This window comes from Prionailurus viverrinus, chromosome B4, assembly GCF_022837055.1.
Source record: "Prionailurus viverrinus isolate Anna chromosome B4, UM_Priviv_1.0, whole genome shotgun sequence".
Classification (NCBI taxonomy): domain Eukaryota; kingdom Metazoa; phylum Chordata; class Mammalia; order Carnivora; family Felidae; genus Prionailurus; species Prionailurus viverrinus.
In genome coordinates, this window is record NC_062567.1 from 132,306,229 (window position 1) to 132,326,074 (window position 19,846).

The 19,846-nt window shown below is 43.8% G+C and overlaps 1 protein-coding gene across 1 annotated transcript in view; it reads left to right on the plus strand.

Annotated features, from left to right (window-relative positions):
- MEI1 (meiotic double-stranded break formation protein 1) overlaps positions 1-19,846 on the plus strand; it is a 79,666-nt gene that overhangs the window by 45,012 nt on the left and 14,808 nt on the right. Inside the window, exons 20-24 of the mRNA XM_047866110.1 lie at positions 7,603-7,878; positions 13,376-13,541; positions 14,939-15,043; positions 16,797-16,907; positions 17,224-17,384. Coding sequence (XP_047722066.1) covers positions 7,603-7,878; positions 13,376-13,541; positions 14,939-15,043; positions 16,797-16,907; positions 17,224-17,384 — 819 coding nt within the window. The remainder of the gene's footprint in view (positions 1-7,602; positions 7,879-13,375; positions 13,542-14,938; positions 15,044-16,796; positions 16,908-17,223; positions 17,385-19,846) is intronic.

The following is a 19,846-nucleotide window of genomic DNA, read 5'->3' on the forward strand; positions in this document are numbered from 1 at the left end:
CTCATCAACTACTCAGTTACTCTGAATGGGAGATTGTATAGGAAGCATAGGTAGAAGGTTTGATTCTTTCCTTTTAATTACAGCTTAAAAAGAGGAATTGGTTACCTAGTATTCCTCAAAGGTGACCAAAGAGATTTTTTTTTAGTGTCATTATGAACTCATGGATTTAAAAATATTTGATGTGTTCAATCCACTGGAGTTATTTATCTTTTGAAGCTCAAATTGTCCTGTCTTTTTTTAAATTTTTTTTTCAACGTTTTATTTATTTTTGGGACAGAGAGAGACAGAGCATGAACGGGGGAGGGGCAGAGAGAGAGGGAGACACAGAATCGGAAACAGGCTCCAGGCTCTGAGCCATCAGCCCTGAGCCTGAGGCGGGGCTCGAACTCACGGACCGCGAGATCGTGACCTGGTTGAAGTCGGACGCTTAACCGACTGCGCCACCCAGGCGCCCCATCCTGTCTTTGGTCAGTGGGAGCCTATTCAGGGTAGCTCCTGAGTCCTTTTGATAACCCTAGTAGTCTGTGACAGCATTTGGGTTTTCTACTATGACAAGATGCTTTAGGCTTGTATACACTTCCTGCTCTCCCATATGCTTTTGAATCTGCCCCAGTTAGGTTTTCACCCTTAGCACATCTCTGAAAATACACTTATCAAAGTCACCAGTAACAGATACATGATTAAAGCCAGTAGTCAGTATTTAGTCATTGCCTTACTTGACCTATCAACAGCATCCTTTCTTTGAACCATTGCCTTTACTTGGCATCTAGAATGCTGTGTACTCCTGATTTTCCTCCTACCTCTCTGGCAGTTCTCAGTGTCTTTTGCTGATTTTCTCTTTATCTCCCTGATTTCTAAGTGTTGTAGTGCCCCAGGGCTCAGTCTTTGATAGCTTTGCTTTTCTCTCTAAATTTGTTTCTTTGGTGATCTCATATAGTCCCATGGTTTGGTTCATGGCTGAATTAAAAGGGGTGACTCTGGACAATAGACCAAAAGGGTACAAGGTAGAAGTGCAGAAACTAGTTAGGAGGTTACAGCAATAATGTAGACAAGAGATAGTAGAGGAGAAGCAGCAGCTTCTGAATATTTTGAAACAGAGCCAATAGAATTTCTTGATCGATGGATCAGTGTGAGGTGTAAGAATAAGAGAGAATAAAAGGATGTTTCCTAAGATTTTGTTTCTGATGGGGTTCAAAGAATTGCTATATTGAAGAGGAAGTGAACTGGAAAGACAGGGGTGGTGGTGGTAAAGTGGGATGCTTGAATTGGGATTATTGAGGAGTGTACAGTTCTTGGTAATGACAAGGCCTAGGCGCATGACCATGGGGATGAATGGCTGAGGCAAGTGGAGGAGATTAGAAGGCGGAAAGAGAATTTAGAGGCCATGATATTGGAACTAGGGAGATGGGAACAAAAATAGCTTCAACTTGAAAGATTGTAGGCAAGGCAGGTTTTTGGATGAGGATCAAAACAACAAGGTGACGGGAATATTCAAGGAAGAGGCACAGGACAAGGAATTTGCTGATAACTGTGAGTTCTAGAGGACACTGTGGAAAGGTTTTGGGAGCTGGGAAAGAGTGAGAGATGGGAACAGAAAAGGGAATGTTTTGAGCCATATAAGATGATCTGGAAATTCTGGGCTTCCTAAGGTGACTAATGTAAACAGGAGAAAAGGACACGATGGGAATAGCCCTGATGGCTTCAAGATTAATAATGGTAGTAATATTAGATTTGTTGGGGGGGGGGGTCTCTCTTCACATCTACCAGTGGTGGTGTGGAAACTTAGTAGCTCATGGAACTCCAGGTTTTGCCTCTTAGGTGTGAACCCATAAATGATGTATGACATTGTTTTGCATGTTTAAAAATTTTATATAAATATCTAAATAGCAACATATAATCACAGCTTGGTTTTTAAACTCAATTCTGTTCTTCTATTTTTATGTATTAGGGTTTTTTATTGTGGTAAAATACACAAACAAAATCTATCATCTCAACAATTTTTAGTGTACAGTTCAGTGGCATTAAGTACACTGGCATTGTTGTACAACTACTACCATCAATCATGTCCAGAAGTCTTTCATTCTGTAAAGCTGAAACTCCATACTAGTTAAATAATAACTCCCCAGTGTGGCTTGACCACTTGATATGTGTCAGGTGCCATGGGGGCTCCTGTCAGGATTGGAGTGAATCAAACATATCCCTCCCTCAGGGAGCACCAGTTTGGCAGGAGAGACAAAAAGATCCTCTCCAGGTAGGCACTAACAGCAACAAGTGCTCTCCAGGAGCTGGAGGACTGGTCAAGAGCTATAAAAACACACAGAGAAAGAGATTGTATTGGATTATGGCATCAGGAGAGGCTTTATTGAGAGAATTAAGATACAGAAATGGGAAGTTTCCCAGTCTGTCCCTTCAAGGAAGAAAGTCTAGTTTAGCATGCCTTCACTAAGTCATTTAAGAGAGAGTGGAGAGAAGCTGGAAAGGTAGACTCAAGTCTTTAATGACATGCTAAAAAACGAAATTAAGAAAACAGTTCCATTTATAATAGCATCAATAAATAAAATACATTGGAATACATTTAGCAAAAGAAGTACACTTCTGATCACTGAACGTTATAAAGCCTCATTGAAAGAAATTAAAGAAGACCTAAGTAATTAGAAAGACATCCCGTGGGGCACCTGGGTGGCTCAGTTGGTTGAGCATGTGACTCTTGATTTCAGCTCAGGTTCTGATCTCATGGTTTGTGAGTTCGAGCCCCACTCTGGGCTCTGTGCTCACAACACGGAGTCGACTTGGGATTCTGTCTCCCTCTTTCTATGTCCCTGTCCCAGTAGTTCTCTATCTCTCTCTCTCAAAATAAATAAATAAACATTAAAAAAAAAAAAAAGACATCCCATGTTCATGAATCAGAAGACTTAACAAATAGAAGATAAAAAACTTCTGGGATGTAATGTACAACATACTGACTACAGCTGACAGTTCTATTTTGTATATTTGGAAGTTGCTAGAAGAGTAGAGCTTAAAAATTCTAATTCCAGTGAAAAAGATTTTATAACTGTGTGAGGTGACGGAGGTTAGCCAAACTTATGGTGATCATTTCACAATATATACACGTATCTAATCATTATGTCGTATACTGTAAACGTACACAATGTTATGTGGCAGCTGTATCTCAATAAAACTGGGGAAATAAGAAGACTTAATAGTGTTCAAATGACAGTACTCCCCAAGTTGATCTGTAGTTTCTTTTTTATTTATTTATTTATTTTTGGGACAGAGAGAGACAGAGCATGAACGGGGGAGGGGCAGAGAGAGAGGGAGACACAGAATGGGAAACAGGCTCCAGGCTCTGAGCCATCAGCCCAGAGCCTGACACGGGGCTCGAACTCCCGGACTGCGAGATCGTGACCTGGCTGAAGTCGGAGGCTTAACCGACTGCGCCACCCAGGCGCCCCTGTAGTTTCAATACAATCCCAATCAAAATCCCAGTTGCCTCTGCTTCCCTCTCTCCCTCCCTTCCTTCTTGGTGAAATGGACAGGCTAACCCTAAAATTCATATGGAAATTCAAGGGACCCAAAATAACCAAAAAAATCTTGAAAAAGACTAAAGGTGGAGGGTTCACACTTCTGGATTTCAAACTTCCTACAAAACTAGAGCAATCAAAGGAGACGCTGTAGACCCGGGACTGGGTGCAGCTTGGAGGCGATGAATAACAAGTCTTCAAGTCTGCAATAGAAAATGGCCTACGTTGAAAAAAAAAAAAAAGGTAAAGAAACAGAATGGAAAGAGTAAAAAAGTAGAAGAGGCAGAGCCTGAAGAATTTATTGTGGAAAGAGTACAGGAGCAACATGTAGTGAATGGGAAGGTGGAGTATTTCCTGAGGTGGAAGGGGTTCACAGATGTTGACGATACTTGGGAACCTGAAGAAAATTTAGACTCTCCAGAGTTAATTGAAGCAGTTCTTAGTTCTCAAAAGGCTGGTAAAGAAAAAGATGGCACAAAAAGAAAATCTGTATCTGTCGGTGGATGTGATGGTAGCAACTCGGAGAAGAAAAGAGATGCTGCGAATAGACCAAGAGGCTTTGCCAGGAGTTCTTGATCCTGAACGAAGAATTGGTGCCACAGACAGCAGTGGAGAATTCATGTTTCTCGTGAAACGGAAAGATAGGCAGACTCGGTGCTGGCAAAACAGGCAAATGTGAAATGTTCTCACATTGTGATTGCTTTTTATGAAGAGAGAGTAACCCAGAATTCTTGTCCAGAAGCTGAAGCTCAGTAATTGTTTATGTTGCTTTTTGTATATATGTATATAGAATCTAGGCCTTGGTTCTTAGATTTATTAGTGTGAAGAAATAACATTCATTCATTCATTCATTCATTCATTTATTTATTTTTGGGACAGAGAGATACAGAGCATGAACGGGGGAGAGAGAATGAATCTGCCGAGAGAGAGGGAGACACAGAATCGGAAACAGGCTCCAGGCTCCAAGCCATCAGCCCAGAGCCTGACGCGGGGCTCGAACTCACGGACCGCGAGATCATGACCTGGCTGAAGTCGGAGGCTTAACTGACTGCGCCACCCAGGTGCCCCAAGAAATAACATTCTAATGAAAATCCAGTTTGGTGTGTTTGTTTTGAAGTAGTATTGGGGGAGTTGTTGGGGTTCTTTGCATGTATAGTACTGGTTACTTTGAACAAATAAAAGCTTTCTGTGGTTACTTCCTTTAGCAGAAAAGTATATTTGAGACCATGGTATATTATTCCCCTGCATTCAAGAATACTTTTTCTAGGGGTTTCTGGGTGGCTCAGTCGGTTAAGCGTTCAGCTTCATCTCAGGTCATGATATCATGGCTTATGGGTTCAAGCCCCACGTTGGGCTCTGTGCTGACAGCTCAGAACCTGGAGCCTGCTTTGGATTCTGTGTCTCCCTCTCTCTCTGCCCCTTCCTCACTCACATTCTGTCTCTCTCTCTCAAAAACAAATAAACTTTAAAATTTTTTGAAGAAATAATACTTTTTCTAAATGTTGGGGGAAATCTTCATGGTGGTTACTCAATTAGAATTTGTGTTTAACTCTCATATGACTAGGGACAATTCAGAGGTTGGTTTTTTTTTTTTTTTTTGGTTGGGGTTTTTTGTGTGTATACATAAAAACACATACATAAATGATTTTCTTCTCTTTCTTTCATTCATTCTTTTTTTTTTTTTAACATTTACCAAAACAAAAATAGCATTTCATAACTATGTTTCTGGAATGTCATCATTTTCAGTGAGAGAGATAAGTCACTTAAAGTTAAATTGAAATTTTTCCTGGAGTGCCTGGGTGGCTCAGTAGTTTGGAAGTCAGACTTTGGCTCAGGTCATGATCTCATGGTTCTTGAGTTCAAGCCCCAATTGTGCTGACAGCTTGGAGCCTGGAGCCTGCTTCAGATTCTGTGTCTCCCTCTCTCTCTCTGCCCCTCCCCTGCTTGTACTCTATCTCTCTTTCTCTTTCAAAAATAAATATATTTTTTAAAAAATTGAAAATTTCCCTAAAACCTTAACCTTTCAAATTTTGTAATTAATTGGACCATTTAAATATAATGTAAACAATTTAAATTGGACAATTTAAAAGCAGCCATATCTGGGGTGCCTGGCTGTCTCAGTGGAAGAACACATGACTCTTGATATCAGGGTTGTGAGTTTGAACCCCACATGGGATGTAGAGATTACTTAAATAAATAAAGCAAAATAAAAAAGTAGCCATATCTATAGTTATATAAATGCAAGTTTATTTGCAAAGTAAAGGAAGGAAAGAAAAGGAAAATTTTATCACTACCAACAACCTCCCCACCCAAATGAGAAAACTAGACAAGTCCTGGTGTGTTTTAATTAGTTAAGCAAAACTTGGTTAAATGGACATTTAAAGGCTCCTTCTAGGGGCACCTGGATGGTTCAGTTGGTTAAACATCTGACTTCAGCCCAGGTCATGATCTCGCAGTTTGTGGGTTCGAGCCTCATGTTGGACTCTGTGCTGACAGTGTGGAGTCTGGAGCCTGCTTCAGATTCTGTGTCTCCCTCTCTCTCTAACCCTCCCCTACTCATGCTCTGTCTCTCTCTCTCTCTCTGTCTCTCTCTCTCTCTCTCTCAAAAATAAATAAACATTTTGCAAAATTTTAAAAAAATGCCTCCTTCTAGTGAGCCATTACTTTTCAAGAAGTTGAAATCCTGTGCTGTATTGACAAAAAAGGTCATGGTTCATGGAATGTCTAAGACTTTGTTCATGGAAACTTGATCATAATCAGGTGATTAGAGATGTTGTCAATTTAGGACCAGCTGAAATAAATGGGTGAACAAACTTCTGTGATCTAAATTCTTGACCTGCATGTTTTTTCTTTCTCCTAACTCATTCCTTACATGTAGGCTCAGTCTTCTCAATATTTGGGTTACTAGATCAGCAGAAGCCAGGAAAAGCAATAACTTTGTAGTAATGAGAATGTTATCCAATTGCATATTGTTTACTTTATTGTAAATACTGGTAAATGGTGGTCAATAAATGGTTTTATATTTCTTTAAAGAAAAAGCTAGAGGGGCGCCTGTGTGGCTCAGTCAGTTAAGCATCCGACTCTTGATCTCAGCTCAAGTCTTGATCCCCGGCTTGTGAGTTCAAGCCCTGCACTGAACCTGCTTTGAAAAAAGAAAAAATAGAAAACTAGAGTAATCAAGACTGTGTTTCTGACATAAGGATAGGCATGTAATCAATGAAATAGAATTGACAGTCCAAAAATAAACCCATATATTTTTGATAAGGATGCCAAGACAACTCAAAGGGAGAAAGAACAGTCTTTTTAACAAATAGTGCTAGGACAACTGCATATCCACATGCAGAAGAATGAAGTTGGACCCTTATCTCGTAGTATACACAAACATTAATTCAAAATAGATCAAAGAGCTAAATGAAACAGCCCACACTATAAACTATAAAACTCTTAGAATAACATATTAAGGATTGAATTTCATTATGTGTGCAATGGGAAGAGAGGTTTTTGAGGGTTAATAAATGATTCAACACACATGCCCCTTGGCCCCTCGGTGCCAGGTCCTATGACAGGTGCACAGATTAATCTGCATCAGTCTGTTTCCCCAAGCAGCTCAAGTTTCGTGTGGGAGGTAGACACGTCTGCTGATAATTACAGCACACCATGGTATCATTATAGAGCTGGGTTTCTCAGCCACAGTACTGTTAACACTTTGCATACCATAATTCTTTTCTGTGGGAGGTTGTCCTGTACATTGTAGGATATTTAGCGGCATCCTTGCTCTCTCCTACTAGATGCCAGTAACACTCCCTGAGTCAAGAAAATAAAAAAAATGTCTGTAGACATTTCCAAAACTGTCCTGGAAAACAAAATCACTCTCAGTTGAGAACCACTGTTACAAAGTGAGCACTGTGGGCTTTCTTCTCGCCGGAGAACCCGGCCATGAGCCAATGAAGATGTACTGGAGTACTGAGATGCCAAGTACATTTTTCCCAGTGATGTCTTGGCTATGTTTGTTGGGCTGTATTGAGTCCTCTGCAAGATTTATTTAGTCCCTTTCTTTCATTCTTTCTTTCTTTGTCTCCAGGCTGTGGTCAGTGCCATCAGAAAATTTTTAGAGGGCATCCCGGACCTGCACCTGGTTTATATCCACCATCCCCTCCTGCTCAGGTTTTTCCTGTTGTATCCAGAGCTGATGAGTAGATTTGGGCACCGTGTCCTGGAACTTTGGTTCTCCTGGGAAGAGAGCAGCTATGAGGAGCTGGATGATGTCTCCTCTGCTGGGCAGTCCCCACTTCCTGCCAGCTTAGCAGCCCTGTTCTACATGCTCAGAAGCAGCCCCAGCATCCTGCTCATTTTGCTAGTACGTGACCATTTGCTCATTTCTGCTTTCAGAGGTGGTGGGCCCTTTCTTTCTGGCAGTTGGTTTACTGAAGTCAGGAGGCAGCTGCATGCTTCTACCTGTCTCTGGATTTATGGGTGTTTCCATGGGAGTGGGAGATTCTTTTGCTGGCAGGTGCCTGATTTCTTTAAATCCGTACCCTTTCTAAGTCTGATCAAGGTTTGCTCATTGAGAGACATGTCCCTCTTTACTCTTCAGGGGACAGATCTATGAAATGCTGACTTCAGTCACCATTCCCTCTCACCTCTCTGTCTTCTCTCAAGCAGATTGTGCTAACAAGGACTTAATGTCAAAGGATATCCTTGGGGCATGTAGATGGAGATGTTTGATTATAGAGGGACATGGCCTCTTTTTTGCCATAATTCACAGGATAATGTTACATGTGCAACACACTCCCTCGGGCAAACCCAGAATTGTGAGAAACTCTAGTGCTTTTTCATGAATTAAGACATCCCTATAATTCCTATCAGGTATATCAGATAAGTCAGCTGTCTGTCTTCTGCAGTTTCTAATACACTAGCTTTAGCTCCCTCTATTCTTCTTTCGCTCAAGAAAGCACATTGGAAAATAAATTAATGGGAGTGACATTATTATAGAGGTAACTGCTGTAATTTATTATTTATTTAAAAAAGAAAATCATTTGCACCACTTTGTACTTAGTGAGTGATTTCTAGTGGCAGGTCCAAAACTGACTATAGCACGGCAGCATAGGAGACACTTCGTTTAAAACCACTGCCTTCAATTTCAGCTCACCTACTTACCTTTTCCTAGTCCAGGAAGACTGACACAGCCCGTTAGGGAAGAGTGGGGATTCCTTTGATGTTTGTAATCATCAACAAACATGATTTATTGGAGTGCTTTTTATTGGATTGACTTTATTGGGGTGACTGTGGTGGAAATAGCACCTTCATGTTGTACACCTCACTTAGATATGTACATCTGTCCGTATTCACACACGCACGCATGCACACACTCCCCACTCGGAGTTGCACCTTCACCTTCCATCCCTCAGATCTGTCATCTTGTGAGATCACATGTGTTGGCTTGATAGGGGCTGCATTCATGCTTTGGCTGAAATTTTTCCTTGGAGGAAGAAGAAAGGAGAAAGAATGGGTTAAAAATAAAGCATCAGTTCATAGGGGAGGAAAGCAAGAGGCGTTCCAGGGAAAGTAGTAATGGACAGAGCTAAGATACTGGGTTTTCTTTGTGAGATGAAGCATTCAGGGTCGGTTTCTCACATAGACTAGGTATTTATAAATATTTGCTGACCCATTGAATTAAGGGTCTGGACAGATCTAAGTCAGTCTCTCTCACTCTCTCTCTCTCTCAAAAAAGCAACTCTTCTGAGAAAGATGTTTATGGTATCTTATTTTTTTTCTTTTTAAATAAATGAAAAAAAGATTTAGAGAGATTTGCCATAGTTCACAAGAGTTGAGATTGAAACCTGGATTTTGACTCCCTATCTGATGTTCTTCGAGTAAACTGAGCAGACTCTCAGAACAAGAGAAAACAACCCTGATCCAGTGTTCCAACTAAAGGGGGAGCTGTTTATCTAAGCAGTGGGGATACAGGGAAGAACTGGACCTAGTGCCTGCTGCACAGGCCAGGGAGAGAATCAGACACAACAGACCACTAATACCTGTTCTAACGCTATGGCAGTAAAGGTCAGGCAGAGTGCTTGGGTTGTAGGGAGGGCAGAAAGGTGTCATAAATGCTGATCTGCAAAGGATTTGACAAGAGAGAGTGCTGAGGGACGACCCTGCCAGGCCAGCCCAGCAGCACGGACGTGCTTACTGTAATTCAGGGCCAGTGGTGAGTGGTCTGGTGTGGTTTCGGAGAATGGACGGTATGTCACAGGAGTTGAGGCTGGAGAAGGATAGGGAGGAGCAGAATTTTAGAGGTCTTGAGTTTAATTGTTCACTTTTTCTTTTATCATACATTTAAACACATTTCTTTTATCATACATTTTTATCATACATACATTGGTACTTATTAGGCAGTCACGTGCTGGTGAAGGCATTGGGGATACAAAGATAATTCCGATACAGTTGGTCCTTGCCCTTGAGGAAACCACAGATGCTTGTTTCATTCTCTCACCTTACAGGGACTTCCAAAGCATCATTGGAAGGAGAGAATCAAAGAATGGTGAGGCTAGAAAAAATCTCAGATCAGGACAATGGGCTGTAGGAGTGGTAGGAGAGTCTAAGCCCCTCTAGACTTACTCCTGGTTGCTCTCACTGGTCCCTGCCCTCCCAACCCTTTTCATATTCATGTTTTTCCTTTTACGGCCAACTCCTAGAAGTAGTTTTCTGCTTGCAAAATTGTCACCCTCACTCATTCCTCCGTCTTCTGACTTCTGCCCCCATTGCTACTTGAAACCACTCTTACCAGGATCGTCAACAATATTCTTGTGGCTAATTACAGTGGACTTTTTGGTCCTCCTCTTACATGACCTGTTATTATTTGATGGTTGTCCACTTCCTTTTTATCGACATACGCTTGGTTTTGGAAATACTAGCTCTCTTAATTTTTCTCCTACCTCTCTTGGTGCTTCTTCCAGTCTCTTTTGTTGCTTTCTCTCTGCCTAGTCTTTGAAAATTGATGTTCCTCATGGCTTTGTCCTCAGCTCCCTTTTTACTCAGTGTCATCTTCCTGGGCTGTGTCAATAATTCACATGGCCTCCTACTATATGCTGATGACTCAAATCTCTGCCTCCATCTGTGACCTCTCTCCTGAGCTCCAGACCCATAAAGTTAAGCATCTATTTGACATTTCTGTCTAAAATGGAGCTCATTATCTTCCTCACCCAAGTTTTTTCTCAGTGTGAGTCTTTCTAGGGTGAAGACCCTCCCTAGTTGAAGACTATCCTAGCCCACTAGCTTCAAGAAACATAAGTACTTAAAGGAAGCAAGCTTAAAAGAAAACGAATCTCAAGAGACCAAATCCTTAGAGAGACGCTGCCTCAGGCAAGCTGGAGCAGGTGCCCCATCCTTTGTTGTTGTGCCTAGTTCTTGTCCTTGAATGTGAACCACCCTCACCACCCCACCTTCCTGGGCAGAGAGGAGCCTTGTGCTTCACCAGGCCTAGAGCTCAACAGGAAAGATCTATCCCTTAGGGCTGGATGATACATACAGATCCAGGAAGGTGAAAGCTTTTCTGAGCTTCAGTTTCCTCGTATGTAATATGGAGATAACATGTGGGGGCACCTGGGGAGCTCAGTTGGTTAAATGTCTGGCTTGGTTTCAGCTCAGGGGATGATCTCACAGTTCTTGAGTTTGAGCTCTACATTGGGCTCTGTGCTGACAGCATGGAGCCTGTTTGGGATTTCTCTCCCTCTCTCTCTGCCCCTCCCCAACTTGCGCGCTCTCTCTCAAAAAATAAATATATATACATAATAAAAAATTTTTTTAATGGAGATAACATGTGGATATATAGGAATAATATGTGGAAAGAATATGTAAAGGCACTCTTGCTATCCTGTACACAGTAGCCTATGATTCCCTGATCATTGACTTACTCTGAATCAGAGAATGTTAATCTAGAGCAGCTTATTGAATTGCTGAAGGTCATATAACTAGTAAGGGTCATGACTATGGAACCTAAAGTTAATGAGTTTTTCACTAAATTGGATCCTAGAAACATCAGTGGTGAAAAAGAATAGCAAGGAACAACTTTGCTATCTGTTTATATATATAATTCTTACCATTTCTTCCCAGCTTCTAGCCACAGGAGGGAAAAAGAGTCTAAAAATATGTTGTTGGTACCAATTTCTGGTTTTGATATGGGTAATTAGCAGCTGAAAACAAAGCTGCTAATTGCCACTCTTATCAATGGGTGGTCTTTCATGTAGGTTGTTTAAATGTGAAAAACAGTGATATCACAGAAGCTCTGTTTGTTCCCTCCTTGGCCACCTCACCCTGGTTGATCCAGCTCCAGAAAAATCTGGACATCTCTGGGAGGAGAGACTGCAGAGTGGGCCATGTTCCACCCAGAGCCTTCCCACTGACCCCCACAGTGGGGCGCACCCCTTCCCCTGGCATTCTCCACAGCCACTGGAGGCCGAGTAGCCCTCTTCCTTTTGGACTTTAACATTTTAACTCAGGGTTCTGAGGGACCAACTCTCTATTAGGCAGCCATGTGCTGGGGGAGGAGCAGGACCAGGACCAGGATCAGGTTTGGCCTTGGTCCCTGTGACCTTGGGCAAATCACACCCACTCTGGGCTTCAGCCTCATGCCCTGTAAAAATGGGTTGATATAAATGAATTGAGATTCCTTCTTGCCCTCCTATGCTGTGATCCTCTCCTTCCAGAGATGTTTCTGAGTCCCTACAAGGTGACAGAGATGAAGCCAACCTCATCCCTGTTCTTCATTAACTCAGAGTATAGTAGACTTTATAGAGCCACTGCTGTCTTAATAGGCAAACTATGTAATATGCCTGTTACCTCACTTGAAAAATTAGGTTAACGCCTACTTGGAAGAGTTATTATGAAGATACAGATAATATATAAATAAACATACAGCTACAGTTTTAACACATCACAGTACCTGACATTATCAATCCCTAATTGAGCAATTGTTGATTTATAGTTGTTTCTCTGGCAGCTGTGGAAGTTTGTGAAGAGCCAAGCCTAGATGCCCATGTGCCACCCAGTGATTAGCACATCTGGAGTTGTCTGGCTGGGTGCCCTGTAGCCATGTCTCTCTGTGTGTCAGCTGTCCTCCCGAGAAAGAGAGTCTGTGTGTGACCCTGGATTCATAGCACCCAGCATGTTAGCCTGTCCAAAGGAATTGGCTTGTTTGAGCTGGTAGGTGCCAGGAGCTATCAGTAGAGTAGTCTCTGGTGTGGCTTCTGACTGGCTTTGTCTTTATCATATACTCATTAAAATAACTCTGAAAGCAAATAAAAAGCAATGTCCTTTCCCACCTTCTGAACCCAAGGCCTTTATAGCTTGCGGCAGAAATATAGCCAGATGCCATGGCAGAGAAGGGGCCTGACCTGGTCCTCGCTTCCCTTCCTGTACCCCGAATCTGTCCTAACCCATCCTTTCCCTGCCCTGTGACATCTCCATCCCCAACTCTCTTTTCCTCCCTTCACATCCTCTGTACTGAAGTAACCTCTTCTTGACCCTAAAACTTCCATGTGTCAGAGACAGGGTTCCTGGAAAGTAGAAAGAGCTTTGGGCTTGGAGGTAGGAGATTAAATCTTAGCTATGCCATTTACTGGCTTATGTGACCTTTGGCACATCCAGTAATTTCTCTGAGTCTCTGTTTCTTCTTATTTAGGATGGACCTATTCAACAGATTGGTACATAATAGGTGCCAAGTAAGTAAATGCTTCCTTCCCCAGGTTTTGTGACACTACCATCCTGGGTCCTTCCTCAGCCCCTGTCTTCTCAACTGTCTGCCTGTCCCCAACTGTGATGTCCTCTAAGCTCTGGATTCCTTCTCTCTTGCCTAGGATCTCATCTATTCCAGCCCAGTGGACACAGCCCGCAAAGTACTGATTGTCCTAAGGACCTTTTTGAGGAGGAATGAGGATGTCCAAGTGGGTGGTCTCATCCGAGGCCACTTCCTGCTGATCCTACAGCATCTACTGGTGGAACATGGGGCCTCTCCCTCAGGAGGTCAGTCTGCAGCTGTGGGGGGCATTTTTTGACCTGAAGCTCCGTTAGGAGTGGGCATCTCTGCCCTGATGAGGTCTGCTCCAGGAGACAGAATCAGAATTTTCTCTGAAAATGAGAAGTCAGGCCAGTGTGGAATCAAGCTAAACTTTATCTCCTTCCTCTCATCAGAGAGTGAGCGCTCAACATATTTGGTGTGTGTGTGTGTGTGTGTGTGTGTGTGTGTGTGTGTGTGTGTGTGTATGGTGTGAGAGTGTTTATGTTTAATGTTTCTGTGTGTTTAGCATAGGTGGGTATATATGATGTATGCATGCATGTCCTCACCCTGTGAGTTTGTCATGTGCTCAGAGCTGTTTGTCACAAGAATGGTAGTCCCCAGTTGGGAAGAAGAAAGTGGGAAATATAGGGGAGGCCAGGGAGGCAGTGGGAGCCAGCAGGGGCTGGGAACGGGGTGGATCTCAAATGTGTTAGAAGCTGCCAGTGAAATCCAGGATAGTTTCCAAATCTGGATTAGGACTCCTTGGAGTCAAGGAAGTTCGATGTTTGGTATGCTATGAAGACACTGAAAAGTTGAGATTGGTTTGTCTTTTCCTGTTTTTAAAAAGTTGAATTTTTGGGGCGCCTGGGTGGCTCAGTCGGTTGAGCGTCCGACTTCGGCCCAGGTCATGATCTCACGTCCGTGAGTTCAAGCCCCGCGTCGGGCTCTGTGCTGACAGCTCGGAGCCTGGAGCCTGTTTCAGATTCTGTGTCTCCCTCTCTCTCTGACCCTCCCGCATTCATGCTCTGTCTCTCTCTGTCTCAAAAATAAATAAATGTTAAAAAAAATTTTTTTTTAAATAAAAAAATAAAAATAAAAAGTTGAATTTTTAAATAAAATTTCCAAGCAAGTAAGAGGAAGTGGGAGGAGAGTTGTGGTTCACTAGATCCAGTGCTGACTGAGGATGGAAGTTTGGAGGTAGATTTAAGGGTATGTGGAAGAACTGAGTCCTTCCTCTTCAGGGAAGGATAAGCCACATCTAACTGATGATAATGCTTAAGAGCCATGAGATTTCATGGAAACATAGTTGAAAAAACGTGGGCACTAAACTCAGGTTTGGGTTCAAGTTCTGACCCTGCCACTAACTGACTGTGGGAGCTTAGAGAAGTTACTCAGCCTCTCTGGGCCTGTTTTTGTAACTGCAAGATAGAAATAACTATCCCTATTTCACAAGGGGGACCAAGTGAAATATTGAATTTCTGCTACCCAACCCAGAGTTGGCACTCAGTATGTCAGTTGCCCCTGTGCCCAAAGAAGGCAGGAAGTAGGGGTGAATCCCAACAAACATTTATAGTAGGGGATGTCTCTCTGACCTTGGGGTGATCTGAGTATCCTGACCAGCCCTCTTCCTTCTTCCTCACAGACTCGGGGAACCTACCGTTGCTACTGAGCCTCCTTTCTTTAGTGCAGCTGAAGAACAAATCAGAGCAAGAACTGGACAGCATGGCCATGAAGCTCCTTCACCAAGGTGCCTGAGGGCCCAGGGCTGGGCCTCCTCCTTCATTCCATCATTCATCTCTTTGAAAGAAGCTAGTGGGTCACTCTGTTCCCGTGGGTTTCTTGCTAGGGGATCTTTTAGATCTTTCTTAGTTACACTCTGGGAGGGTTTAGGAAATGAAACAAAAACAAAACCACAACACTGTGTGACAGGCACAGCCCTGGAGTTGGGAACGCCTGGGTTTGTTCTCAGCCACTAGCTATGCCACCTTAGGTAGTCACCTAGCTTTAGGTTCCTCACAGGTAAAACAGTAGTACTTAGCTGATGTAGGGTTGAGATAAGGGATTGCTACATGTAGAATGCCATGCAATACTTGGCACACAGTAGGCCTCCAGTGGAGACTGTCTGTGGAGATTCACTTTTCCTGGCGCAAGCTCAGTTCTCCACCCCACTCCACAACTGACTCAGGATCTGATGATTCAGTTCACAGTCCTCTAGGCCTCTTCCACCCATACCCAAACTTCATTAGGACTTTTCATTGTTCATTAATGCAGTTGCCACTTCATAAGCACCATCCTTAGAAGGGTTTCTTGCAGAAAGATTGAAATTACTAGGGAAAAAATGGCATTTCTTCAGTACTATGGACTGTCAGGCACTCTGGCCACAGAGGGGGTTGGTTCTTTCCCTGCCTGGATCCCAGGCCTGATAGACTTAAAAAGGGCCTCTAGGTCTGATCTGATGCTGGTCATCCCAGCCTATCTGTCAGATCAAGGTAACACGCAGCTGGGAGGGAAAACTGCATATGATAAAATGAAACCAGTTGTCAAAGGGCCTCGGGGGGGGGGGGGGGGGGGGTAACGACCTGAAACATACATGTGAAATGTAATATACATTTATATATAATCCTTGAGTACTTTAATTTGAGAGCATTGCAGGTAGAGGACAGAGTTGAGGAAGGGGGCTGCTTGTCTGATTGACCATAAGCCAATTAGAAGTCTGTGTGGCTGTGTGATGTGGCTGCCAAAACAGCAAATGGAGACCTAGGTAGGTTTCATATTGAGGCGATAAGGGCAGGGGAGTAGAGTGGTGAATCCTAGGAGGAAAGGGATAATGTTCTATAGATGTCTATTCTATGGTGTAGTAACTGTTCTGATGAGGCCTGGGGGATCATGAAGAGGCATCTCATCTTGGTTTGAGAAGTTACAGAGGGCTTCATGGAGGAGGTGAACTTTGAGCTGAATCTTGATTGCTGAATAGGTGTTAAGGAGTTAGCCAGATGAGGGCGAAAGAGAGGGTGAAAGAGAATATGGCAAGTTCAGGGAATTGCATGTTGATGGTGGTGGAGTCCTCTGGGAAAGTGGTGAATGCCCCATTGCTGGAAGATTCCAGAGGCTGGATCTTCTTCCTGCTAGGGGTGGCAAGCTGGCCTAGATGACCTCTACAGACTCTCATCATGGAGTCTTTGCTGGCATGAATGCTGTTATAGGATGCCTTTTGATCACCTAAACTTGTGCAGTCTGTTCTAACATGCAGCTATGGGCTGCTTGCCTGAATATTTTTTTTTCAGATGGAGAGTGTGAACATGCCTTCAGGTTTGTTACTGTGTTTCTTTTCATTGGCTGTTATTACCAGGGACACTTACTTTGTGCTTGGTCCCTAAGACTGACAGACTGACATCTGAAATTAGCCAGTGGAAGGGCATTATCTGTGATAATTGTGAGTGCTGTTGCACATGAAAGCCATGGAGTGCTAGGTGATGGGGTTCCTGGGGACTCTCTTGCAGTGAGCAAGCTGTGTGGGAAGTGCAGCCCCGCTGATGTGGATATCCTGCAGCCCTCCTTCAACTTCCTGTATTGGAGCCTTCATCAGACCACACCAAGCAGTCAGAAAAGAGGTACCGGGGCCCAGGCTGAGAGAGTGAAGAGGAAGGGTGCTGGGCAGTGTCTGTGGCCATTGCTGCCCTTAGTTTTTTTTTCTCTTATGGAAATATATAGGGGGAGATGTCTGGACCAGATAGCCATAAGATCCTTTCTGGTTCTGATAACCTGTGGTTCTGGAATGAAGTTGAAACCCTTAGAACCTCAAGCTGAGTCTTTTGTTCATTCACCGTGTGTGCATGAGGTCCCCATCATGTGCTAACCATGATGCTGGTGCTGAGCAGGGTCTCCTGTGTAACTCATGTGGCTCTCGCCCTGCCAAACTGTCTATAGCTGCCGCAGTGCTCCTTAGCAGCACGGCTCTGATAGAACTTCTGGAGAAGATTCTGGCTCTCACCTGGACAGAGGTGGACTCTCCCAGGACTGCACTCCTTTGCTCCGCCTGGCTGCTCGCTGCCTCCTTCTCTGCTCAGCAGCATGCTGGCAGACTGCAGGTTAGTCTCTAAGCCCTGTGGCTTTGGGGCATGGGGTGGCACACAGAGGAGTGACAAAATTCCTGAGTTCTGGTCTCAGCCCTGTGGCTTATTAGCTGCGTGACCTTGCCAAGGTTTTTAACTGAGTAACCTTGGCAAGGTATTTAAATCTCTGAGCTTCAGTTTCCTTGCCTGCAAAATGGGGAAAAAACCAGGGTTGTCAGGTTGGTTTACATTAATTTATCACACATGGATCACCTACCTGCCAGGCTGTGTTCTAGGCACAGAGGAATAGGACGTAAATACAACATGTACCCCACACTTCGGAAACTTAGATTGTACTCTTTAAGCAAAGCCTTGAAAAGAAAGTACAACTGTACCAGGCAAAGATAGCGGGGAAAGGCATTCAAGGTAAAGAGAGCAGTATGAGCAAAGACGGGAAGCCGCACAAATTTAGGACATAGTGTACATGTTTGGAGAGTGGTGAGTGACTGTGTGATTAGAATGTAGAGAGTGACTGTCAGATCGGACAGGAAGGCAGAAGCCAGCCTGTGGCCTTGTAGTACTGGATGGTAAGCTGTGAAATGCCAGACATGTATAAGCTGTTGTTGTGATTTTTGGAGAAGGTAATGCAGGGAACAGGGGAGCAGTGGACACACCGACAGATCACCTCCCTTCCTCTCAGTCCCTACCTGCCCCCCCATATAGGACCTTGTCATCATAGTGCCCTGAATGAGCTCCTTTGAGGGCTGCTCCACATTCTGGTGTCTCCTCTCTAAGCCTGGCTGCTCCTTATGGGTAGAAACATCTTCTAGCCTTGACGTATCTTCTCACTGTGCCTAGCCCTGTGCCAGTCTAGTGCGAGGCACACACTCATTTGTGAAGCCATTTTTATTTTTATTTTTTTAAATTTTTTAATGTTTATTTATTTTGAGAGAGAGACAGAGAGAGAGAGAGAGAGAAAGCAAACAGAGGAGGGACAGAGAGAGAGGGAGGCTGAATTCCAAGCAGGCTGTGCACTGTCAGCATGGAGCACCATACAGGGCTTGAACTCATGAACCATGAGATCATGATCTGGGCTGAAATCAAGAGTCAGACGCTTAACTGACTGAGCCACCCAGGAGCCCCTGAAGCCATTTTTAAAGTTTGGCCTCTAAGGTAGCAGCAAGCTCTGATAGATCTATTCTATAACTGGTCTTCTGGTTGTTGTCCATGGTGTTGAATTAGGACAGGAACCTTTTCTCCCTTTCTTGGGCCCACCCTTACCCCTGCAGTCACTTCCCTGGGTGGTAGCCTACACCGTGTGCCTGGCTCTGCCCTGGTCCTCAGCTCACACCCAGCCAATTACCTACTAACCACCTCCTCTCTAAGTCCTTCCCACTGCCTTAGCTCAGGCCTGATGGTTTGTTCTTACCACTAATGTGGCCTCTTCAGTCTCCTGGCCCTTGGCCTGTCCCCTCCTCCATATCTTCTGTCCCTGCAGCCAGTCTGTCTGCCCTCCAGAGCCCACACTCCTCCAGCAGCCTTTCTGTTCTCCACATGGCCACTGAGACCTTGCTCACCTGGCCCCTCGGCAGCCTAACTTACTGCCATTCCACCCTCCTTTTCTGTCCTTTGACCAACTGTTGACTCTTCTCCAGATCAGCTCTGCTTTTTCACATCCTCATACCATTGATAGTTTGTTTCTGATTGATTGATTCATTGTTGATAGCCTTTATTTCTAAGAGTTTTAGGTGTACTGAAAAATAGATAGCACAGAGTTCCCAAATAACTCCCACACAGTTTCCTCTATTACATTTTACATTGGTATGTTATTCCAATACCTTTGTACAAGTTGGTTCTTCTGCCCAGAACCTGCTGATCCACCAGCCAACAAACATTTTTGAGGAACTGCTTTGTGTCAAACTGTGATGCATCCAAATAGAGAAGTAATTCCTGCCTCAGAGCAGCATGTGTGATGGGTGAGGAGAGCAGAGCCAGACTCAGCTTTGAACCTACCATTCCAGCTAACCCGTCAGTTTGGACGTTGCTTTCATTTTAAAGAGCACCTTCACCAATGCTGATCTTCAGCCATTCTTCAGAATAGTTCTGAAGGGAGTAAAAGCAAGTGGCATTATTCCCATTTCATACATGAAGAAAGTGAGGCAGGCTGGGAGAGGTGCAGTGACTTCCCTTTGGCCACAGGCTAGCTAGTAGCAGAGCCAGGATTTTGATTCTGGGCTGTCTGACTCTAGATCTAAGTTAACTTGGATGGTGGGCTGAAATGGAGACTGAATCACAGATGAGGCCGGGCAGGCTCCCTTATGGAGGAGTTCCTTGACGATGGAGGAGATTTGGGGGAAGAAGTGTTCTCTGTGTACAGGCTTAATTCACCTCCTTAACACTCCTGAATCTAGGACTGGTGGGCTCACAAGACTGTGTGGCCTCCTTTGTCCCTCTTGATGCAGTGGGTATGTATGGGTGCATAGAAGAGATATTGGGAC